The following is a 25142-nucleotide window of genomic DNA, read 5'->3' on the forward strand; positions in this document are numbered from 1 at the left end:
GCGGATGATTAAATCTGTGTGTTGAAGTCTTTGGTCACTTTGGGCAGGTTGCTAGCTATTTTCACATAACAACTATCCAGTGGTAATGTGCATAAAGATTATCTGGCTTATTTTATAAGGGAACAGATGCTGTTCTGGAAGTATTTTGTATCTTCAGTGAGGATGAAATAAACAAGAAAATGGAAAAGAAAATGAAGAAAGCAAAGAAAAAGGCAAAGTAAGTTCACTTTAAATCTAATAAAATCTACTACTACTATTACTATTAATTATTTCTATAGCACTACCAGATATATACAACGCTGTACATAGTCATGAAGGAGACAGTCACTGCTTGAAAGAGCTTACAGTCTAAACAAACCAGACAGAGAAAAAACAGGATTCTATGGATACAGTTAGGGGGAATGGGTAATCTTCTGGCTAGGTCAGTGGGGAGTAGAGTTATGGATTGAAGGCTACATCAAAAAGGTGGGTTTTCAGTATGCTTTTAAACAAAGTAAGGGAAAGGGTGTGGTGGACAAACTCAGGCAGTTTATTCCAGGCATACAGGGCAACTAGATGAAAGGAACGAAGTCTGGAAAAATCTCGAGCTTTCTCAGAGGCAGTGCTGCTGCACATTCCATGCAGAGAGAACTGAGCTTGGTTTTCTGGCTTGTGTGTTCTGCTCTGTGGGTTGGCTCCTAGTTGAGAACTGTCAGGTCAGTGATTAGGCTAAATGATCTGGCAGGGAAATATAATAAAAGAGGGGAAAAATGCCATGGTTAGGCATGCACTAAGGCTTATGACATTACAGTCTAATGAAATATGGTTATGATTGAGCTGACAGGCCAAAGGAAACTGCTGAGTCAAACTCTCACCTCTCAAGATTAAAACCTAGGATAAGAAAATAATATTTTCTATGATAATATGCAAGTATGATAATATTCCAAAGGCCAGGCCTTGCACTTTTACAACAAAGATTCTAGTCTGTTTATAGTTTGCATTTCCTTATTATGTATGTATAGGCAGCCAATATATCTCTGTAATTTTATTATCTGGCTTCTTTTTCCAGGAAATCTAATGTGGAAGACAATGAAACGGAGCCTGATGTAGAAATAACTCTTCAAGATGAGATACAGAGGCTTATTAAAATCAAAGCTTCTTCCAAAGTCAAGTGAGAAATTTATGTTTTCGTTTTCCCTCTGCAGTTATAGTGCTTTGTGCTATAAAGAAGTGTTTTGCAAGCTGGTCTTGTAACATCCCCTAAACAGTTGGGTTTTCAGGGTATCAGCAATAAATATGTACAAGAGAGATTTGCTTGCATACCACCTGTGTTGTAAGGTGTACACCAGGACCAGTTTGAAAACAATGCTGTAGGAGTCTGCACAGCTTGCTAGGAATATGATGAATTGGGGTGGGCACATTGTTGAAGGGTGTGATTGGGTACAATAGTAATGCAGAAGATCTGGGCTTGGTGTTGAATGCTTGGTGGTGTTTGGGTAAATTGTGGCAGGATTGTATCTACAGAAACTTTTAAGAACTGTAATGCAATAAATGCAGTCAGTGAATGCTTAATTTCTATTCGTCTTCAACAAACCCCCATTAGTATAACTACTATTCAACTATAAGTGCCAACAACGGATGCAGAAGAGGACAAAGTTGATCAGTTCTAAAAAGTACAAACTGAAATGGACAGAACATTCAAACAAGATATATTCCCAACTTTCGCATTCTGGTCATGAGTGATTGGAACATAAAGCTGGCAACAAAGAAGTCCAAGTGGTTAGAAATAATGGGCTCAGCAATAGGAATGGTCTTAGCACGAAGGAAAGAGGAAGAACTTAAGGGTTATTCTGTCAGGTCATACCAAGAATGCAAGTAGCCCACTATCCTATTTCCAAAAGTGGCCAATCCAGGTCTCAAGCTACTTTTTGAAACTCTGAGCTAGATGCACTAACACAGGATTGGTAAGACTGCGTGGGTCCACTCCAATCCAATTTTTTGCCGATTCTAAAAGAGCTATCGATGCACTCAAAATTTTGCATGCAAATGATTCGTGCGGAGGTTCGTCGTAATTCCTGTCTCTCTTGTCTGATTGATCGTTGTTAGAGCAACTTTCACACATCCGCAGAGCCGACAGGGGAAGCCTTCTTCCACTCAGCTGTTCGGAGCAGGAAACCAGAAAACCTTTTTTTTTTTTTTTAAATGGACACAGATGCTGTAGTGTGTTACACATGCACAATATCTCCCCCATTAAAAAAGAAAAAGGCCTTCCCCCCGCCAATGATGGCCCTCCCTGACATCTCCCCCCAACGAACTGGCACCAGTCACCAGAAGAGAGATGGAAGAAAAGATGGGAATAGGGGAGAAGAAAGAGGGAAATGATACACATGGATGGAAGAGAAGGAAGGGGAAGGGCAGAGAGAGAGAAAGGAGATGGTGCATATGGATAGATGGGAAGGGAAGACATGGAAAAGTAGGTAGATCTGAGAATGGAGCAGAAAATTTGAAGAAAGCTGAATATTAAAAGTTAATGTCAATGATTTCGAAGTAGGTATTTTCCAAAAAATAATGGGATTTTTGCTTCAAAGCAATCACTAATTTGGGGCTAAAGGCTAAATTCTATCAAAAAATACCCAAACAGGTAAATGTCCGCAATTTAACAGTATAATTTTGACATTTAGGGCTCCTTTTACGAAGGTGCATTAGGGCCTTAATGCGCGGAGCTAGCCACTACCGCCTCCTCTTGAGCAGGCGGTAGTTTTTCAGTTAGCGCCCACTAATCCGGTGCGTGCACTAAAAACGCTAACGCACCTTCGTAAAAGGAGCCCTTAAATTATTATCTGAATATGCTCATAGACAAAAAGTTTGCAGGGCGCCATACAGTGAAGAAATTCTACCAGTGGTGCATACTGCATCATGCCACATATCTTGGTCAGAGCACCTAGGCTTCAAGTAGCTTAAGAGAAACATAGAAAATGACGGCAGAAAAGGGCCAAGGCCCATCTAGTTTACCCACATTAATGGCCCACCCCTTAACTACCTCCTTGAAGAGATCCTACATGAAGAGATTTTTGTTTGGTTTGTAACACTAACATTTATCTGTTTTATTTTTATTAATTAATGTTATTATTATTGTACATCGCCTAGTAATCTAAATAGGCGATTTATCAAGAACGATTAAACTTGAAACTTGAGATCCCACATGCCAATCCCATCTTTTCTTAAAATCTGGCATGCTGCTGGCCTCAATTACCTGTTGTGGAAGATTATTCCAGCGGTCAACCACCCTTTCGGTGAAGAAATATTTTCTGGTGTCGCCATGAAATTTCCCACCCCTGATTTTCAACGGATGCCCTCTTGTTGCCGTGGGTCCTTTAAGGAAAAAGAGATCCTCTTCCACCTCAATACGGCCCGTGACATATTTGAACGTCTTGATCATGTCTGCGTTCCTCGAATGAGTACAGCTGCAACTTACCCAGTCGTTCCTCATACGGGAGATCCTTGAGTCCTGAGACCATCCTGGTGGCCATTCGCTGAACCGACTCAACTCTCCGCACATCTTTTTGATAATGCGGCCTCCAGAATTGTACACAGTATTCCAGATGGGGTCTCACCATGGATCTGTACAACGGCATTATGTTAATATGATGTCTCTTTAGATTTTTTTTAAAGAATGAGAATCAAACACTTATCTGAAGAAACTGTTCATGTGGGAGATAGTTTGACGTGCTGGATGTGAGGTGTTTTGGGGGGGCTGATACTGTGCCTCATTTTTCACCACTGTTTTTGATATAGTGAAGACACACAAGTGGAGTTTTTAAGCCATATGAAGCTTAACTGAGGCTTTTTCTCCACTTTTTTTCTGTGTCTTCTTTTTTTCAGACTGTGGGTGTATGTGTGATGTGTGGGTGGCCTTGCAGTGTCCCATAAGACTCTTGAATGTTCTATTTAGGGCGCATTTTGAGGTAAATGGTGATTATTTGTGTCTCTATCCTAAGTTAGTTTGGAGATAGTAAACCCCAGCTTCGACATGTATGTAGGGCAGATGGATGTAGGGTAGAAAGTGAAGGAGAGAAATACAGCAAATGCATAAGAAGACCCTGAAAACAGAGTTAAGAGCACAGTCAGAAAGAAGTGCAACCAGAGACTGGGAAAAAATGATTAGAAAACTAAAATCACCAGACAACAGAGGTAGGAAAAATGATTTTATTTTCAACTTAGTGATTTTTTTTTTTTTAATAATTCTTTATTCGTTTTCAAATTGAACAGCAAGTGCACAAAAGAATGTTATGCAAATTATTACCACAATAGCACATTAATATCTACCACATAAAAATCTAGTGATGCAATAACCCCCACCCAACCACCCACCCTTCATCAACTTAGTGATTGAAATATGCCAGTTTTGAGAATTTGCATTTGCTGTCTATATTTTGCATTGTTTAGGAAGCAATGCATTTGTTTCTTTTTCTCCGGTGTTGTACTGCATGCTGAGTCTGGTTTAGTTTGTGTATATTAGGGTTTAGTTTGTTTATATTAGGATTTTTAGTTTGTGGTCCTGTATTTGCATAGGGTTTATCTGTGTTCTGCATATGTGACCAAGGCCAGATGTTCTGGTAGGAATGAATGTCAAGAAGCGTTATTGGTGTCGTGGCCCAAAGTAGGAAGATATTTTATTGGCTCTCCTTCATCCCTTTTGGACCCAAAACAGCCCTCGCTTAAAATTAGCAAAGACCACTGATTTGGATTTTTCAAAGAAATTAAAGCAATAGGGGTCTCAATTGGTACTACTTCATCTTCCAGCTTTGGGTGTGATAAAACTTTCAACTACCAGAAAAAGAGTATTTTCATATACAGTAGTACCTTGGATTATGAGTATAATCCGTTCCAGGAGCATGCTCGTAATCCAAAATGCTCGTTTATCAAAGCGAGTTTCCCCATAGGAAATAATGGAAACTCGCTTTGAAGCGTTCCCTCCCCCCCCCCCGAGAACCGGCATTGTTCCCCTCGAAGGCCCCCCCCTGCGATCAGGCACCCCCCCCCTGCGATCCAGCACCCCCCCTGCCTCGAACCGGCACCCCCCTGCCACGATCCGACCCCCCCCGACACGATCCGACCCCCCCCCCCCCCCCCGACACGACTGGGCATTCCCCCCGACACGATCCGACATCCCCCCGACACAATTGGGCACCCCCCCCCCCCACCGCTTCTTACCCTCATCTGGGCACTCTAGAAGATCGGACTCCTCGTCTGCAGGGCCTTGAGCATCTGACTGCGAGTTCACGTTCACGTTCAGAACGTGAACTCGCAGGCCTTGAGCATGCTCAGATGCTCAAGGCCCAGCAGACGAGGGCCGATCTTCAAGAGTGCCCAGATGAGGGTAAGAAGCGGGGGGGGGTGCCCAATTGTGTCGGGGGGGAGGATCGGATCGTGTTGGGGGGGGAGTTGGATCGTGTCGGGAGGGTCGGATCGTGGCGGGGGGCTGCCGGTTCGAGGCAGGGGGGGTGCCGGATCGCAGGGGGGGGTGCCGGATTGCGGGGGGGGGGGGGGTTGCTCGTAAATCGAGCCATGCTCGGTTTCCGAGGCACCGATTTTGCTAATGTTTTGCTCGTCTTGCAAAACACTCGCAAACCGGTGCACTCGTAAACCGAGGTACCACTGTACTGGGCTTTTTCCTTGGATTTAATTACCAGATTAAATTTGCAACACCATCTCATATTTGGGTTTTTGTAACCTTTTGTGAAAACATGAGTTTTTCAGCAGTGTTATTATGCTTAAATAGGAGAGAGTAATTTTTTTGGGAAACTTGTCAATTGATGAGACAATTTTTTCAGCATATATTATATTTGTTTAATTATATATTGTAAGCTACCTTTACATTCTGATAAAGGATGTATATAAAATAAATCTTTTTTTTTTTTTTTAATTCTTTATTCTTTTTCAAATTGAACAGCAAGTACACAAAATAATATATTATACAAATTATTCCACAATAGCACATTAATATCTACCACATAAAAATTTAGTGATGCAATAACCCCCCCCAACCACCCATCCTTTATCATATTTTCAATAGGAATATACACGTGGAGGGGCATAATCAAAAAAAGCGTCTAAGTCCCCTTTTGGCCTAAGTCCTTAAACGTTCAATGCAGAAGCAGGGAAAGTTTCCATAACCAAAACAAACGTCCTTGTTTTGATTATGGCCTTCCTCTGCCTAAACGCCCAATCTCCACTACGTCTACATGTATACCTACACGACGTCTACACTTTTTAGCCATAATGAAACAAAAAAATGCCTAAGCTCCAAACGTCCAACAGAAGGGCTTTTAGGTGAAGGAGGAGCCAGTCCTTCACCTAAAAGCTGGATTCTGTAACTGGTGTCTGTCAAAAACAACACCGGTTACAGAATCCCCCCCCAACCATCCAGGCAGGCCCAAGCCCTCCTGCCATGTCAAACGCGACCCCCCCCCCTCCCGTCAACATCGGGGCAAGAGGGAGCTCAAGCCCTCTTGCCCCGGCCAACCGCGGCACCCCCAACGATATCGGGGCAAGAGGGAGGCCAAGCCCTCTTGCCCCGATGATTAACATCGGGCCAGGAGAGAGCCCAAGCTCTCCTGGCCCCAGTGACCACCCCCCCCCCCCCGCGACTGGCTTGGGCCAGGAGGGAGCCCAAGCCCTCCTGGCCCAGGTGACCCCCTACCCCCAGCCCACACTACATTACGGGCAGGAGAGATCCCAGGCCCTCCTGCCCTCAACGCAATCCCCCTCCCCCCAATGATTGCACCCCCCAGAACCCCCGATCCCCCCCCAGCCGACCTGCAACCCCCCGGCCGACCCCATGACCCCCCCACCCCCACCCCCCTTCCCCTTCCCCGTACCTTTTTTCCAGTTGGCCGGACAGACGGGTGCCAAACCCGCCTGTCTGGCAGGCAGCGAACGGCAGAATGGGGCCGGATTGGCCCAGCCGTCCCAAAGCCCCGCCCATAGGTGGGGCCTAAGGCGCCTGGGCCAATCAGAATAGGCCCGGGAGCCTTAGGCCCCTCCTGGGGGCCAGGCCTGAGGCACATGGGCCCAACCCGGTTCATGTGCCTCAGGCCCCGCCCCCAGGAGGGGCCTAATGCTCCCGGGCCTATTCTGATTGGCCCAGGCGCCTTAGACCCCACCTGTGGGTGGGGCTTTGGGACGGCTGGGCCAATCCGGCCCCATTCTACTGTTGGCTGCCTGCCGGACAGGCGGGTTTGGCACCCGTCTGTCCGGCCAACTGGAAAAAAGGTACGGGGAAGAGGGGTGGGGGCGTCGTGGGGGTCATGTGTCGGCTGGGGGGGCAATCGGGGGTTCTGGGAGGGGGCGGTCGTTGGGGGGAGGGGGGTTGCATCGAGGACAGGAGGGCCTGGGATCCCTCCTGCCCGTAATGTAGTGGGGGTAAGGGGTCGCCTGGGCCAGGAGGGCTTGGGCTCCCTCCTGGCCCAAGCCAGTCGCGGTGGGGGAGGGTCGCCGGGGCCAGGAGAGCTTGGGCTCTCTCCTGGCCCAATGTTAATTGCAAGGGGGGGGTGATGGATCGCGGCAGGAGAGATGCCTCATCTCCCCTACCGCGATGCCATCACTCCTCTACCGGAACTGCCGCGAACCACGGCAGGAGAGATAGGGCATCTCTCCTGCCACGGGTCGCAACATTTCCGGTAGAGGAGTGATGGCATCGCGGTAGGGGAGATGAGGCATCTCTCCTGCTGTGATGGTTGCGGTGGGTAGGTTGCCAGGCCGCTGAACTGATGGCGCCAGCGGCCATCAGTTCAACGGCCCCTTTTTCGGCACTTAGACCTGGTTTAACTACGTCTAAGTCAAAAAGGTCTAATTGCTGACTAGGCAACCTGTAAATATTTTGGTTATACCTGTTGTACGCCTAGGTGTAGGTCGGCCCACCTCCCGCCCACTGCCTGCCCTTTCCCCTCCTCTAAACACACCTCTTTTCTCTCTGTGCGTCTAGAAGCAGGGGAAAGGCCTAAGCTGTTTTTAGATACGTCTAAAAACCAGCTTTGGTTATAGGTACTTGGACGATCAGGCTTTTTGATCGTCCAAGTAGCCATTTAGGACACTTTTTAGACTTTTTTTTTAATTATTATTACCCCCATATTATATAGCATATTATAACATATTATGTAAAATTATTCCCAACTCCCTCCCCCCTTTAGTGTGCTAAAAAAGAAAAGAAAAGGAGAAGAGAAGATGACTATTCACCACAATATTTTGCCAATGGCCCCCATATTTTTATAAAGTTAGTATATGTCCCTCTTTGTACTGCTATTGCTCATTCCATTTAAAATATATGACATAATGAATTCCACCAAAATGTGTAACTAAGGTTTCTGTGATTTTTCCAATTATTGGTTATATGTTGGATGGCAACCCCTGTCATAACTAATAAAAGCTTGTTGTTATATGATGATATTTGACTCTTTTTTTCTCATCATCATGCCAAATAACACTGTATCGTAAGAAAGTGCAACATAAATCAAATTCCATGCTCTTAAGGCAGTTTTTAGTGGCAACCGATATTTTTATCTTCAGCCATTTTAATAATTTTTGCTGATCTTTTCTTATTTCTTTGTGCTGGATTATTTTTTTCCTCCACCTTTAAATATTTATGTACACCCCCCTGTTCAAGTTCCTTATATGTTACAGTCTTCAGTTAGCATTATATGTTCAATTTTACTCCACTTTATTTTAAAGACGATTGACTTGGCACATTTATCCAGGCTAAAAGTCATCCAAATATGTGAAAAATCTTTTACCTCTCTAAATTGTTCTATTAAAAGTGATGATCAGTGGAGTTCTTAAGCTTCAAAAACGAAAGAAAACCACAGGTAAAGGGAGAAACCAAAAGAAAAAGGAAATTATGGAAAAGATGTTCCTGATACAGGTGTTTTTTCAATCCAACACATAGATAAAATATGTACATCAATCCACATAAGATATTAATGGTGCAGTTTCATTTAGAAATCCACATATAATGTCAATACAGTTTCATACAATAATCCACATCAGATGTCAGGGTCCACTCTATTCAGACTCAAAGTGGTGGAAAGGTCCAGAAAAAGCCTGGTGAACTCAAAATTTCACACTCGATTCTTTATTTCTTTAATACACCATATGTTGACTTGACATGCGCATGTTTTGGCCAAATAGGCTTGCATCAGGAGTCTCATAAAACATCCAATGTTCATTACATAGTAACATATATCGTGCTGTAAAATAACACTACCATTAGCCAACTGTATACGGATCCACTCTATTGATATCTGATCAGGTTTCTCAGCCGCTACAGGCTATGGAGGGAGCTTTTTTGGCGGGAAAGTCGCCATCTTCTCTGTCTGGCCCCTCCATTTTGTCTTCCACCTCAAGTGACCTTCCCCCTGTTTTGACTATGCAGGGGCAGGTTTCTGCTGGGTCCCCTGCTGTGGCAGGGAGTCCCTTGGGACCCTCGGGGGTTTTTTCTCCTGATTTCTTTTTTTCATTATGCCGAGCCTATTTTCAGGCGGCTGGGGGTCCCGGTTGCGCCCAGGGGGTTTCGGGGGGTGGGGTCTCCTCCGCGCTCCCTGCGGCTTTGCCTCTCTCGTCTGGTGTGGCATCCCCTCCGCCGCCTCCCTTGTCGAAGCGTCCGCGGGACGAGGATTTGTGGTCGGAGGAACGTGTCGGTCTGGAGGAGGACCTGGACCCTTCTGAGGAATTCCAGGACCCTCTGGAGGGGACGGAAGCTGGCGGCGGGTTGTCGGGTTTCCCGTTCTCCAGTGAAGAGGCGTCCGTGGTGCGCCTTTTTCAGAGAAATGAGCTGCCTGACCTTATTCAACAGGTTTCTTCGGTTTTGCGTTTTGAGGACGCGCCGCCGGAGACTCCGCGTGTGGGGGACCCTCTGTTACGGGGGATCCGTTCCGTTTCCCGCTCTTTTCCTATGCATCAGGATATTCGGGATATTATTCTAGAGCAGTGGAAAACGCCGGAGACGCCGTTTCGGCTGGCGCGCAGCATGGCTCGCTTGTATCCCATTCCAGAAGGGGATCGGGCTACGTTAGCTTCGCCAGTCGTTGATGCGGTGGTCTCGGCAATTTCCAAACGGCATACCGTGCCTGTTGAGGGCGGTTCTGCCTTGCGGGACTCCGAGGAGCGCAAGTTGGAGAACATCCTTAAGCAAAATTTTCAGGTTTCTGCTTTTGGGGTCCAGGCGGCTATTTGTGGGGGCCTGGTCACTCGCGCCGTGTTTCGGTGGGCGGAGCGTGTCTTGGATCGGGAGTCTGATGACTGGTCTCTGGTGGATCAGGAGGTAGCGAAGATTGAGATGGCTGCCTCATTCCTCTCAGATGCTCTATATGACTTGGTGCGGATCTCGGCTAAGTCTATGGCTTTTGGCGTGGCCGCAAGGCGTGTTTTGTGGCTGCGCGCTTGGGCGGCGGATGCTGCGTCCAAAGCTAAGCTTACTAAATTTCCCTTTCGGGGGTCGTTTTTATTTGGGGAGGAATTGGATAAGTTGATTCAGACTCTGTCGGACTCGAAAGTGCCCCGTCTGCCGGAGGTCCATGCCCGCCCTGCGTCTCGGGGTGGTGCGGCCCGGGGGCGTTTGCGGGAATTTCGCAAGTATCGCCCTGGGCGTGGGGCTGCTTCTTTCCAGTCTCCGGGGTTTTCCCGGGGTCGGTTCTTCCAGCGCATGCAGCCCTTTCGGGGGGCCCGTCGGGGGGCAGGGAATCCCTCCGCCGGTTCCCCCGCTTCCCGTCCTGCACAATGACGCCTTGCCGGCACCCCCGTTGGTTCCGGTGGGGGCCCGACTGCGCGACTTTTTCCCCAAATGGGCCGAGATCACGTCCGATCAGTGAGTCCTGGAGGTGGTGCGGGACGGTTATGCCCTGGAGTTCACCCGCTCTCTGCCGGACTTTTTCCTCGCTTCTCCATGTCAGACTCCTGGGAAGACGCAGGCTTTTCGCCAGACCCTTCAGCGCTTGCTAGATCTCAGGGCAGTTGTTCCAGTGCCCCCTCCGGAGTGGGGCACGGGCAGGTACTCCATTTACTTTGTGGTGCCCAAGAAGGAGGGGACCTTTCGGCCCATCCTCGATTTGAAAGGGGTCAACAGGGCTCTCAAGATTCCCTCTTTCCGTATGGAAACTCTGCGGTCGGTCATTCTGGCGGTTCAGCCGGGGGAGTTTCTCACTTCTCTCGATCTGACGGAGGCCTACTTGCATGTTCCCATTCGGGCCTCTCATCAGCGTTTCCTGCGCTTTGCGATCTTGGGTCAGCACTATCAGTTCTGTGCGCTTCCCTTTGGGCTGGCCACGGCTCCCTGGACGTTCACCAAGGTGATGGTGGTCGTCGCGGCAGCCTTGCGGTCGGAGGGCATCCTGGTACACCACTACCTGGACGACTGGTTGATTCGGGCAAAGTCGTTGCAGGAAAGCTCCCGGGTTACGGCTCGGGTGGTGGAGTTTCTCCGGTCGCTGGGCTGGGTGGTCAACCTTTCCAAGAGCCGGTTGGTCCCGGCTCAGCGTCTGGAGTACCTTGGGGTTCTGTTCGACACCTCCTTGGGGAGGGTCTTCCTCCCAGAGGCCCGGGTGAGCATATTGCAATCTCAGATTCGCCTGCTTTTGGCGTCCCTGTGTCCTCGGGCGCGAGATTTCCTCCAGGTCTTGGGGTCGATGGCGGCGTCCCTGGACGTGGTGAGGTGGGCGCGTGCCCACATGCGTCCTCTCCAGTATGCTCTGCTCCGGAGGTGGTCTCCCCAGAGGCACGGGATGGATGTTCAGGTTCCCCTGCGAGGCTTGGCGCGCTGCAGTCTGCGTTGGTGGCTCCGGACCCCTCACCTAGTTCAGGGGGTGGGTCTGGATCTTCCGCAGTGGACGGTGCTCCTTACGGATGCGAGTCTCCTGGGTTGGGGGGCTCAGTGTCTGGGTCACTCAGCTCAGGGTACCTGGTCCGCGGAGGAGGCCTCCTGGTCGATCAACGTGTTGGAGACCAGAGCGGTCCGGCTGGTGCTGTTGGCTTTCCACTCCCTTTTGTTGGGCAAGTCGGTCAGAGTCCTGTCGGACAATGCCACGGCGGTGGCTTATGTCAATCGTCAGGGGGGCACCAAGAGCACTCAGGTGGCGCAGGAGGCGGCTCGGCTCATGGTTTGGGCGGAGTCACATCTTCTGGACCTCTCGGCCTCTCACATTGCCGGGGTAGAAAATGTTCAGGCGGACTTCCTCAGTCGTCACTTCTTGGATCCAGGAGAGTGGTGTCTCGGCGCCGTGGCGTTTCAGTTGATAGTGCAGGCTTGGGGGCAGCCCCTGATGGATCTGATGGCCACAAGTGGCAACGCCAAAGTGCCCCGCTTCTTCAGTCGTCGCAGGGACGGTCTGGCCGAGGGTCTGGATGCTCTGGTCCATCCGTGGCCAACGGAGGGACTGTTGTATGTGTTCCCTCCTTGGCCATTAGTGGGCAGAGTACTGCTTCGCATTGTTCGCCATCCGGGGTTGGTGGTTTTGGTGGCTCCGGATTGGCCTCGTCGTCCGTGGTATGCGGATCTGGTGGCGGATCCTCTTCCTCTGCCTCTCGTGTGCGATCTTCTGATGCAGGGTCCCATTCCCATGTTCGACCCGTCTCCCTTTTGTCTTACGGCTTGGCTCTTGAAAGGGGCCGCCTTAGTAAGAAGGGATATTCAGATAAGGTGATCTCTACACTTTTGGGGTCCCGGAGGCTTTCTACCTCTCGGGCTTATGTGCGGGTTTGGCGTCTTTTTGAGGAATGGTGCCGGGCGCGGAGAGTGGTCTCTTTTCACGCTTCCCTGTCTAACATTCTAGAGTTCTTGCAGGATGGCCTGGATAGAGGCCTGGCTTGGTCTTCTCTCCGGATTCAACTGGCGGCCCTGTCGGCTTTTCGGGGGCTGGTGACAGGTCAGCGTTTGTCGGCCATTCCTGATGTAATTCGCTTTCTTCGGGCAGCCAAGTTGCTCAGGCCTCCCATTCGGCCCTCGATTCCCTCTTGGGATCTCAATCTGGTTCTCGCGGTTTTGGTGCGCCCGCCTTTCGAGCCGGTGGATGGCTGTTCTTTGAAGGACCTTACGCTGAAGTCGGTCTTTTTGGTGGCCATTACTTCCGCTAGGCGGGTTTCTGAGCTACAGGCTTTCTCTTGTAGGGCTCCCTTCTTGGAATTTTCGAGGGAGCGGGTTGTTTTGCGGCCTGTTCCTTCTTTTCTGCCGAAAGTAGTTTCTCCTTTTCATGTCAATCAATCGGTGGTCCTCCCGGTCTTGGGTAGTCGGGAGGGCTCTTCTGAGCAACGGCAGCTGCGCAAGTTGGATGTCGGTCGGGTCCTCCGCGCTTATGTGCAGCGGACCCGGGAATTTCAGAGCTCCGATCATCTCTTTGTTCTTCTGGCGGGTCCTCGTCGGGGGGCTGGTGCTTCTAAGGCTACTATTGCGCGCTGGATCAAGGAGACGATTGCTTCCGCTTATCTTCTGAGTCAGAAGCCGGTTCCGGAGTTTCTCAAGGCTCATTCCACTCGGGGTCAGGCGGCTTCTTGGGCTGAGTCGTCGCTCGTGCCTCCGGTGGATATTTGTAAGGCTGCGGTTTGGTCCTCCTTGCATTCCTTTGTTAGACATTATCGGGTAGATGTTCAGGCGCGTCGGGACGCGGTGTTCGGTGAGCGTGTTCTGGTATCGGCCTTTCGGGGGTCCCGCCCGTGAGAGAGGGACTGCTTTGGTACGTCCCATTCGTAAAGATTAACCTCTACTGGTCTGGAGAGTGCTAAAGAAGGAGAAATTAGGTTCTTACCTGCTAATTTACTTTCTTTTAGCTTCTCCAGACCAGTAGAGGTCCCCACCCTGTCTGTTGTTGTTATTGTTGGGGCTGTTTCGCGGGCAGTTTTTGTTTTTTGCTGCGGGTTCTAGTATTTTTCTAGGGCCGGGGAGAATTAAAGAACAGCGGCTGTGGCTCGGCTGGCTTAGCTGGCGAGCTGTGGGGACATTTTCCTTCGGGTATTTCTCCTCTGCATTTTCCAACAGCATTTGGGTATGTTATTTGTTACTCCTGTTCGGAGTATTGTTTTCTTTCTGTTTTCCAGTTCTTGGTTCTGCTTGGCTATTCGGCAGACTGAGGGAAATAGAGAAGGGAGGATAGTATATACTGTCCCAAAGTTTTGTTTTCAGTCTCCACCTGCTGGTCATGATTGGATATATACCCATTCGTAAAGATTAACCTCTACTGGTCTGGAGAAGCTAAAAGAAAGTAAATTAGCAGGTAAGAACCTAATTTCTCCTTATTGAGGTCGAATGACCAATACTTATTGGTCATTCCCTCTCTCAAAATTATTAACACACGGCGGCAATCTATCTTTTCCATTACAGCTCCTCAAACATGGAATTCACTTCCAATTTATTTAAGAGAGGAAAAGAATTTGGAACAATTCAAGAGCAAACTCAAGGGTTTTCTTTTTAAAGATGCATTCAATGATTAAATGAATTGCATATGACTTTCATTTTATCTTCATTTTTTTGAGAGTTTTCGCCTTCCCTTTTCTATTGTTCTTAACCTTAATTGTTTTTCTTTATATTAATCAGATTGTATTTCTTTCCTAGCCTTTCCTTGTGTTTTATTATGTTTGTATAAGTTGGTTTACATTATGTTTAGTAGTTTTAGTCCCTTTGTTAGTTATGTTTGTTTCCCCTAACTCTGTAATTTTTATCTATTTGTACATCGCTTAGAACTCGGAATAGGCGATTAATCAATCAAATATTATAATAAACTTGAAAGCTACTAAATAGTGACTTAAAGGGCAATTTTAAAATTGGGTGCAAGATAATTGGCACTTATGTGTATATGTGCCCTACTTGATGCTATATAGTACATATTTGCTATAGTACATAACTGCAAGAGGGGGAGGGTTTTAGGTATGACTAGTTTATGCGTGTAGCTTATAGTTATGACCATCACATGCCTCACATAAGTGTATCTGTGTACTTCTGCAATTGACCTGGTGTAAATGTAAATTTAGACTCACTAAAATGGATTTACACTAGAGAGTTGCATAGGGACAGAAATCCCATCCATCCCCGCCCGTCCCCACCAGGATCCTCTCCGTCCCCACCCGTCCCCGTCAGGATCCTTTCCGTCCCCACCCGTCCCCGTCAGGATCCTTTCCGTCCCCACCCATCCCCGCAAGGAATTACCTCCATCCCCGCCCGTCCCCATAAAAAGCAGCAATTACTTCTGACAGGATCATCAATTCCACAGTTTCTTTTGTGTTTGCGCTGCTGTTTTCCTTGTGGAATCTCTTTGGTGGAACCCTTTTTTTTGTTTTCTGTTCAGGTAATTAACTTATAAACCCCCTCTTTTACTAAGGCTGACGTGTCCATTATATTATATGGACGAACCCTGCTTCCAAAGCCTTCCATCCCCGTGGGAATCCTGTTGGCTAGAGGGGGGTCCCCGTGGAAGTCCCTTGGGCCAGAGGGGGGTACCAGTGGGAGTCCCGTGGGTTAAGGGGGGATTCCCGCGAGACCCCCGCGATCCCCGTTCCCGTGCAGACCTCTAATTTACACTAATATTCCATTATATAATGGGCATGTTCGGTACTGCAATGGGGTGTCTAAACCAGATATCCTGTTATAGAATTGCCCCATATAGTAAAATCTTGCTCTTTTTTATTCTGATCACAGATCATTTGACCTGGTGATGTGTTCAAAGGGGGAGCTGAAGATTGCGTTACTGCTTCAGAATAACTGCCTTGAGTCTTACACCCTGAACACGATGGCAAAGGTTCCTGACTGCAACAAGACGGCCAGAATCACCATTGGGGGCCACCGCAGTGATGTGAGGACGCTGTCATTTAGCTCGGACAATATTGCAGTTCTGTCTGCTTCTGCTGAAACAGTGAAAATATGGAACAGGTTTGGGTTTTTGTTTCTACCACATCTTTCATGAACTGATTCAAAGTCTTCTCCTTTGTGTCCAGGCAAAATAGTTTGAATTTTATTTCTTATTTAAATATGCACAGATTGACTTTTGTCAAAAGCTGTCTGCTCTTAGTAAATAGAGATTTTCTTTAGTAACATTATACTTTTATTCTTCCAAGAGGATTTAAGCCGGTCTTCAGCCTTCTTTATCCACCTTTACTTGAGTCTTTTTCTTAGTGCTGTAGGTGTAAAATGCCTCCAGATTTTTTGATATTGGTTTCCTGCTAAACAAGAGTGAGTGAATTATGGCTTTCTTGTTGGAATTTTTGTTATTGTAATATGGACATGTGGTTGGTCCTTAACGTGGGCATCTACATTTATTGTAGGTTATTACAAAAATGTATTTCCTCCCTTTCTTCAACAATGAAAACATGACTTTTCCTGGACCCTAGTCATTGGTCTTGTCTCCTTTAGCCTCTTTGACCCTACTACAGAAGTCAGTTTGTGGATCTCCCCTGGGTCTTGTAAACAAATAAAGATTGTTGACTTGGGTGATAACTGTTGCATATTGCAAGCACACATAGGTTCTCCTTTGCCTGTGATTTGTTTGTGAGATGATGGGTTCCTGATAAGTCGTATGCTAACATGTAAACCTCACCTTAGATGCACTGCCACGGAATCTGTATACTTGTATATTTCCCTTCAGTAATAAATTGTTAGCCTTAATATTGTACCTAAGCTCTCTCTACTTTATAACCTCCGTGCTCTTCTATTACCCCGCTCTCTGAATCTGTGTTTGTTCTACTGTTACCTGCCCTGAGCTTTCTGGGAGGGTAGGATATAAATCAAAATAAATAAATAAATATTTTGTTCTCATAAGCCTTGAGACTAGAGACTTTCCCCCTCTTATACTAAGGTGCGCTAACCGATTTAGCGCGCGCTAATCGCTAACGCGTGCATGTTAGTATATCAGTTTGCGCGCGCTAAATCGGTTAGCGCACCTTAGTAGGGGGTTTGTGTAAATACAGATGTATTATCTCTCTAAAAAGAAAAAAAGTGAAAGTTTCGTTGCTGTTGCATCTTGTGCAGCAGTTGGATTGCAGCCAGAGGTCTGAACCACCGGTGACTGCTTTGCTCATTTTCAGTTCTGTCCATAACAAACTACAAGTCCAGTGTGTGCAAATATCTCATGTGTATTCATTGTGACAGTCATGAAGACTCAACTGGCTAGGCGCGCCCCTAGAGTCAGAGTTGGGAAGAACTAGTTGGCTTGAAGCAACTACAGATGTGAATACAGCATCAGGATATGCTTAAGAACTAACCCCTTCTTCTACAAAGCCACGCGGTAACAGCCCCGAAGCCCATAGAGCAGGGGTAGGGACCTCCGGTCCTCGAGAGTCGTATTCCAGTCGGGTTTTCAGGATTTCCCCAATGAATATGCATGAGATCTATTTGCATGCACTGCTTTCAATGCATATTCATTGGGGAAATCCTGAAAACCCGACTGGAATACGGCTCTCGAGGACTGGAGTTCCCTACCCCTGCCATAGAGGTTTAAAGGGCTTCGGGGCTGTTGCCGCGCGGCAGCCGCTAGTGTGGCTTTGTAGAAGAGGGGGAAAGTGGCTCATCTGCAGAAACTGTTTCTTGATATTAAAAAAAAGATTGTTGTCGCAGAGCTTACTTGAAGTGTAAAATAACATTTTGGTTGTTAATTTACTTATTAAAATATTACCATCACTTTTGTAGTTCTGTAATATAAATCCGTTCTCATTAAAGTGAGGTGCAGAAGCAATAGTGTGCTTTCTCTCTAGCCTTATCTTAATTAATGCGTGTTTATTCTCTCAGATCAACTCTACAATGTATTCGGACGATGTCTTGTGAGTATGCTCTGTGCTCTCTCTTCGTACCAGGAGACAGACAAGTTATCATCGGAACAAAGGTACCCTTCAAGAACCTCGGGGCACTCAGCCAGTCACTGAAATTTTTGTGTGTGTGGAGGGGGGGGGGGGGTAGAGGGGAGCTTGCAAAGTACCAAAATACTATCATATGGTTTGGAGAAGTGTTTCTCAACTCGGTCCTGGAGTACCCCCTTGCCAGTCAGGTTTTCAGGATATCCACAATGGATATGCATGAAAGAAATTTGCATATAATGGAGGCAGTTTAATGCAAATTAAGTCTATGCATATTCATTGCGCATATCCTGAAAACCTGACTGGCAAGGGGGTACTCCAGGACAGAGTTGAGAAACACTGGTTTGAAGAACACAAAATCTTTTGGAAATTTGAGTGCCATGGTATTTGAGTCACGTGAAAACCCATTTTACAACATGGAGAGAGGAAATGAGACATAACAGTTCCCCCTGTATTTTACAAAGGCTCTGGCAAATGTGGAACCTTTTGTAAAGTATCTAGATAAACCCTGGCAATTTGTAGGTATGCCCCTAGAGAGCAGTGATTTTTTTAAAAAAAACTGCATATGTTCTGCTTCGAGAGGGCAGAATTTTAAAATTGCTGCTCTCAACTTCCATTTATCACTGAGCCTCCCTTGAAGCAAGTAACTTCCTCTCTGAACCATCCCCTCCAGGTAGGTCTCTACCTGTATAAACCCCCCTTCCCCACCTGGCCAGTCAAGTCATGCTGTCTAAACTGCTCCCCTTTCCACTGGGGATCAATAGTACACTATTTGGAATCCAGTTGGTGACAAGTGGGATCAGATGATTGGGAAGGGGATCTGAACTGCCAGTGGGATTAGGAGTTCGGAGAGGGAGGGGTCTTTACTTGGTTGAGGTAATTACCAGTTTAAAGTAGAAAGGATATCCCTTGCACCTGACTCTTCAAGCTGGTAGTTGTACAAGTGTAAAAGACAATGTTGAAAATATTTGGCCAGCATATCTGCTCTTGTAAAATGGAAAATACTTGTCTATATTTTGACCCACCCCACCCATGCCCTATCTATCCCTCCAAACAAACCCCCTTGAAATCTTTATGTAATGTGGATCTCCAAGGATAAATAGCAGATTTCTGAAATCACTATTTATATGTGTAGCCAATCTACATATACACACGCACATGCTACCATTTACCTATACGATACTTCTAATATAACCTCCAAGAGGTATTGGATGTGGTCTTCACCTGATAGAGAAATGGTAATTGTTTGTAATTCTCAGCTGAATGTTGTGTCCTCAGACAGGAAAGCTACAGCTGTTTGATTTGGCATCTGGGAGTTTGCTGGAGACTATCGATGCTCATGATGGAGCCTTATGGTCTATATGTCTTGCACCTGACCAGGTAACTGATTTAGTAAAGTTTGTAAAATCATGTAATAAAACATATCTAAATACAAGTAACAACTGACTGATCAAAAGTCTTTGCAAACATATGAGTACATGTGAGCTTCAGCATAAATAAACCTGATGATCTAAAGAGGGGTGTGATGCCAGGAGGGGTCAATAGCCATTTGGTAATAATCAGATAAAATTAATTTGAACAGTTTTGGTTAAATTTATCCAAATATTCAAAAGTGGTTTGTTTAACTTTTGAATCCAAATGGAGAGACAGATATCTACAGCACCATAGAAATACTAGAGTAGGCAATGGAAAATAACATATAACACCCAAAATGTTTGTGGATCAACATTCTATGCTGGGAGCAATTTGTCAGCCAAGAACTTCCCGTTTGTTTCTCTGCTCTCTGCCTGAGGTGTGAGAGCTTGCCCCACCCCTTTTGCTGATGTCCAACACCACTGGAATATAAAGGTGGCCACTAGGGGCGCATTGCTGCTTGGCACATTGCCTAAGGCGCAAGTCAAAAGCACTCTCCTTTGCGCATTCGGAAAAGTTAAGAGGGGACAGATTCAGAACCAAAGCTAGGAAGTTTTTCTTTACCCAAAGGGTGGTGGATACCTGGAATATGCTTCCAGAGAGTGTGATAGGACAAAGTACGGTATTGGGGGTTCAAGAAGGGAGGGGGAAGTGTAGAGTCTTAGAAGATTATCAATTTGGTTGCACAAAAATTAGGTTTTTAACAATCTCTTAAACATCCTAACAATGCTACATGCGTTCATATGGCCTGGTATAGCATTCCATATGACTGAACTAGTCACTGAAAGGTATCATATAGACCAGTATATTGCAAACTGTGTGCCGCAGCAGATTCCAGGTGTACCGTGAGACGCCCGAGGCGGAAAGGTGCCGGCACCAGCTGAATGCTTACAGGATTTGCCTCTTGTGACGAGAGGCACGTCCTATAGGCAGTCAACCGGTGCCGGTGCCTCTCCTGCTTTTTGCATCTCTCCTTCTCTAGAACCCCACCACCGGCAGCAATAGGAGTCTCAGGGCTGCAGCTGGAGCACATCCGCGCATGCGCGGACATCTACATGATGATGTCGTACATGACATCATCACATCAACATCTGCATATTTGTAGATACCCTCCAGCCGCCGGCCCACGTTTAGTGTCCCACGGCTTTGAAAAGTTTGCATCACACTGGTATAGACTCTAATAATATAATGGCAATAGAGCAGAAGACCAATGCTGTAGTTTTGTTGGGGGGGGGGGTTACTGTTGCATGCTGAGCAGATTTCAATGTATTTTCCACAATGAAACATAAATCTTTTTCTTGGGTGATGATTACTAATGCAGAGTCACTGTCAAAGAAAAAGATCTTTCTAGCATACAGATTTACTATAAATTTTTACATGGTTTAATTAGTGAAACTAGTTGAGCCTGTATTTTTATTTAAATAAAATTTTCCCCCTTGTTTAAGCGGGGTTTTGTTACAGGTGGAGCTGATAAATGTGTGAAGTTCTGGGAGTTTGAGCTGGTGAAAGATGAGAACAACCCCCAAAACAGGTTTGAAACGAAAGACCTTCTGTTAACGTATTAGATTGGTTAAGACACATTCCTATGTTCACTTTCAGTTATGAGTACACTTCTCCCTCCAAATCCGCAGTTTCAGTATCCGCAATTTTTTCTTTTTCTACAAAAAACCTAGTTTCATTTTTGGGCTATTTTTAAGCCGTCCAAGTCTCCCCAGAACCTTACCTGGTGGTCTAGCAGTGAAGCGGGGCAGGAGCGATCTTCTTATGCTCCTGCCCCGTGCAGAGCCGTCATCAGAATGGCTGCCGTGAGTTCCCGGCTATCAACGCCCCCGACAAGCGCCTCTTACCTGCATCCTCCCGCCGCCGCCTCTTCACTCCCCCAGCCCGACACCAAAGCGGGGAAAGAGGAGACTGAAGCACCCGCACTGGCCCTTCTCAAACACACAAAACACACGGAGGGAGGCGATCGGAGGCAGAGACCACCAGGTAAGGTCCTGGGGTGGTTCAGAGCTTGCACAAAGTTATTTGTGATTTTTCACACTTTGCAGTCCGGCTCTGCCCCTAACCCACACAAATACCGAGGGAGAAGTGTAGTATCATGTGATTTCTTTTGATATAGTGCTGTAAGACTGTAGTCCAAACAGTGAGGAGAGAGACTACTTTTACTTATGAGTGTCTGCTTTGGTACCTTTTGATATATTGTCAAAATACATATGTAGTGAGATGAAAAAAGTGGTGTAGGTATAGGAGAAAGAGCATGAGTATTTGAAATATACACTCAGAAAATTGGAGATAAACTTAATAAAATCAAATTTAGCAAGAATAGATAATATGAATAAATATTTTATTTTGGGGATTCTAATACTTTACCAAAAAAGAGTAAATATAAGAAACTATAGTTCAATAATCCAGTCAAATAAAGGCAGCAAAGAGAGAAGAACTTTGACTCACAATTCATAGCCCCTTTCTTGGGGAGATAAAAGATTACAACTCTGAGGTTAGAACAAAACCTATGTCATTAATATACATCTATTCCAGTCCTTCCAATCATAAATCCCAAAGAAAAAAGGTCTGTAAAGTAATGGAAATGGCCAGATCCAGATCCAAATTTTATCTGCTCCAGAATTTACTAATATACACACATCTAACTCCCTGATAAATTACTGACCACTGTCAGCATTGTGATTACAGCAGCACAAGCAACCCAGGGTCCTGGTTTCCTGTACTGGAGTGCTAAGAGAGAGAAAGAACTTCACACACACACACAAGCAAGGATCAATGTAATTAACCACGAAAGCGTTCTGAAGGCAGAACCTGGTCAGTTTAAAGCAGGGATCTCAAAGTTCCTCCTTGAGGGCCGCAATCCAGTCAGGTGAAAGCAGTGCATGCACATAGATCTCATGCATATTCATTGGGGAAATCCTGAAAACCTGACTGGATTGCGGCCCTCAAGGAGGGACTTTGAGACCCCTGGTTTAAAGGCAACTGAATCCTCAGGTCTGTCTCATAGTATCTTTGCCAGTCTCATGTCTAAGCTGCAGGAAAATCAGGGGCGGGAAACTGCACGGGGACACCAGGAAATTCTTTTTCACTGAAAGGGTGGTTGATAGCTGGAATAGTCTTCCACTTCAGGTTATTGAGGCCAGCAGCGTGCCTGATTTTAAGGCCAAATGGGATAGACAAGTGGGATCTATTCACAGAGAAAGGTAGGGGAGGGTCATTGGGGTGGGCAGACTAGATGGGCCGTGGCCCTTATCTGCCGTCTATTTCTATGTTTCTATGATGGTTATTTATAAGCATCCATGAACATATATGTGTTTATATGACAGCTTTGAAGTCATTTATATATGTATTTGCTGCCTAACTTTAAGTGGCTCCTTATAGAATTACATCCTTAGTTTATCGCTTTGGTAGCCCATTTAAAATTTCATGATGTTAAAAGTTATCGGACTCTTATTAACTGGAGTTCTTTTTGCTGAAGTAGGTTGATAGTTTTTATTTTCTCGATAGGAAGGCAGGACTTAAATGGGAAGCCAAGGTGGCAAGGGAGCCCCTTCTGATGATTCAGACAGGTCTTGACCTGTTTTGGGCCGCCGCGGGAGCGGACTGCTGGGCGGGATGGACCTGTGGTCTGACCCGGCGGAGGCACTGCTTATGTTCTTATGTTCTTAAGTCTCCTCAAAGTGTATATTTTTTTCTTCTCCTGTATCTCTTCCACTTTAACAGTTTTGTGGTGTATTTGTCCTTTGGTTCTGTAGCAAATAAATACTGATAGTACAAAAAATTTTGTCATTTCATGCTGATGACAATTTAACATCCTACTAAGATATGACAGAAAAAAAGATGTCTGTCAGTCAATAATGTTATTGGCTGGTGGACTTGCAGTGGTTCTTTCATGTTACCAAGTGCTGATGATGTCAGATTGCCTGTATTTTAGTGCTAGGAATTCATTTTACAGGCATCTACTTATGGCAATGTTCCTTTTATGTTTTGCTTCAGTCGGCGCCTATCAGTGAAGCAGACACGTGTCCTCCAGCTAGATGAAGATGTCCTTTGTGTGCGTTACAGTCCCAGTCAGAAGCTCTTGACAGTTTCCTTACTCGATTGCACTGTGAAAATCTTCTACACAGACACACTTAAGGTACCAGGATTGGTGGGGACATTTACAGCCTTGTTTTTAGACAGGTTGAAGAAGTTGGAATTGAGACCTGCAGGCCAACATGTCTCAAGTTTCACCAGTATTTTAAAACAGAATCTGCCAATGTAGAGCCTATTCCAAAATACAGGAGAAAAGGACGTTTATTCACCAGGTCCATGCAGTATAAGCATTCATTTTAGGAAAATAAACATATATTAATGCATTCAAAGCTAGCACAACAAAGGTATGTGCTGGTACATAATCAGTTATCCTTGTGCTCTTAGAAACAAAACCAGATATTATCTCAGTGCCGTCACAGTGACTGGTTTCCCTTGCCAGTTTGGCTTTTGAAGGGAACAAAAAACATTGAGAGATTAAAGAGAATCTCCCTCACCCCATCCCTCTAGTGGACTTCTGCTCAATAGCAGCTTTAACCAAATCCTTTAAAGTGTTTGGTAACTTCCAGGTTGATCTTTTAGGACAGGGAGGTTAATCCCCTTTTGAAATGATGAATAAATGAACATTTAAGGACAGGGATAGAAGAATCAGCACTATTAAATGCATTTCTAGATCCAAATTCTATAATCCATAATTTTCTTGTGAATTTGAAAAGATCTAATCTAGTTTGAAATGCATTATAGTGCTGGTTGTTACAAAATTTAAGCCCTTCTTAAGTACATTTGTTTCATCCTGTATTAGATGCGTATCTGAAAGGTTAAAGACAAGGACATTACGTCTATAGGACTTTTTATTCATGTGCTTTTACATGTAATTTATTTTGAGTTTATAGAAACAAAGGATTGTTTGTCTCAAGGTTGACGTGTTCTATCTCACTCCCCACTTTTGCTCTTTCTGAATAAATGAACATGCCATGCCCTTGTCCTACCCAAAACACATCCAGAAAATACCCCCTTGCCATTTGCATGCACTTGAATTTGATGCATGCATATCCCAGCTTTGTAAAATGGGAACTTAAAGACATTTATGCAAGATAAACATTCAGGGTTGTGGAGTCAATACACCAAACTGCAACCAAGATTCCTACTGATATTAGGCTTTAAATTTTTTTATTTTTTTTTTAAATTCTTTATTCATTTTTAGAACATCAATTGTGCATAAAAGAAGATGCATTTACATAAATTATCATCATTACAGCACAATATACTTAATAGAATAAAAACAAGACTTATGTTATATCTTTAAAATGGAAAAGTTTATGGCCATTCAGAAGGGTTATTATAAAAAATTTATGGAAGTTTGGGAACCATTAACTAAATATTGTAAAGATTGATTTATTTGTATAAACTGAGCGAAACGTACACATCCGGGAGAGGGGAGGGAGATATGCTTTGGCATTTGTTAAGAAATATAGAAGGGTTGATTACAAGTATTTTTATGAGGTGTTTGTAAATTGGAAAGTGGGTGAGAGAAAATAAGGCTTAAAATTTTTGTTCTGGATCTGATGTTCTGGTAAATATAACTTATAAGAACATAGGACAGACCGAAGACTCATCAAGCCCAGTATCCTGCTTCCAAGAGTGACTAGTCCAGGTCCCAAGTACCTAGCTAGATCCCAAGTAATAGAACAGATTTTATGCTGCTTATCCTAAGAAAAAGTGGTGGATTTCCCTAAGCCTTTTCAATAATGGCCTATGGATTTGCCTTTTAGGAATTTATCCAAACCTTTTTTTTAACCCTGCTAAGCTAACTGATTTCACCACATTCTCCAACAACAAATTCCAGAGATTAATTAAATGTTGTGTGAAGAAATATTTTCTCTGGTTGTTTTGTT

The 25142-nt window shown here is 45.5% G+C and overlaps 1 protein-coding gene across 3 annotated transcripts in view; it reads left to right on the forward strand.

The window, feature by feature from the left end:
* Window positions 1-25142, forward strand: part of WDR3 (WD repeat domain 3) — a 137151-nt gene that overhangs the window by 63395 nt on the left and 48614 nt on the right. For all 3 annotated transcript variants that reach the window (XM_033941947.1, XM_033941948.1, XM_033941949.1), the window contains 7 exons: window positions 120-217; window positions 1049-1150; window positions 15653-15883; window positions 17735-17828; window positions 19078-19179; window positions 20658-20743; window positions 23212-23353. In XM_033941947.1, the coding sequence (XP_033797838.1) occupies window positions 120-217; window positions 1049-1150; window positions 15653-15883; window positions 17735-17828; window positions 19078-19179; window positions 20658-20743; window positions 23212-23353 (855 nt within the window). The remainder of the gene's footprint in view (window positions 1-119; window positions 218-1048; window positions 1151-15652; window positions 15884-17734; window positions 17829-19077; window positions 19180-20657; window positions 20744-23211; window positions 23354-25142) is intronic.

This window comes from Geotrypetes seraphini, chromosome 4 (genome assembly GCF_902459505.1).
Source record: "Geotrypetes seraphini chromosome 4, aGeoSer1.1, whole genome shotgun sequence".
NCBI lineage: Eukaryota > Metazoa > Chordata > Amphibia > Gymnophiona > Dermophiidae > Geotrypetes > Geotrypetes seraphini.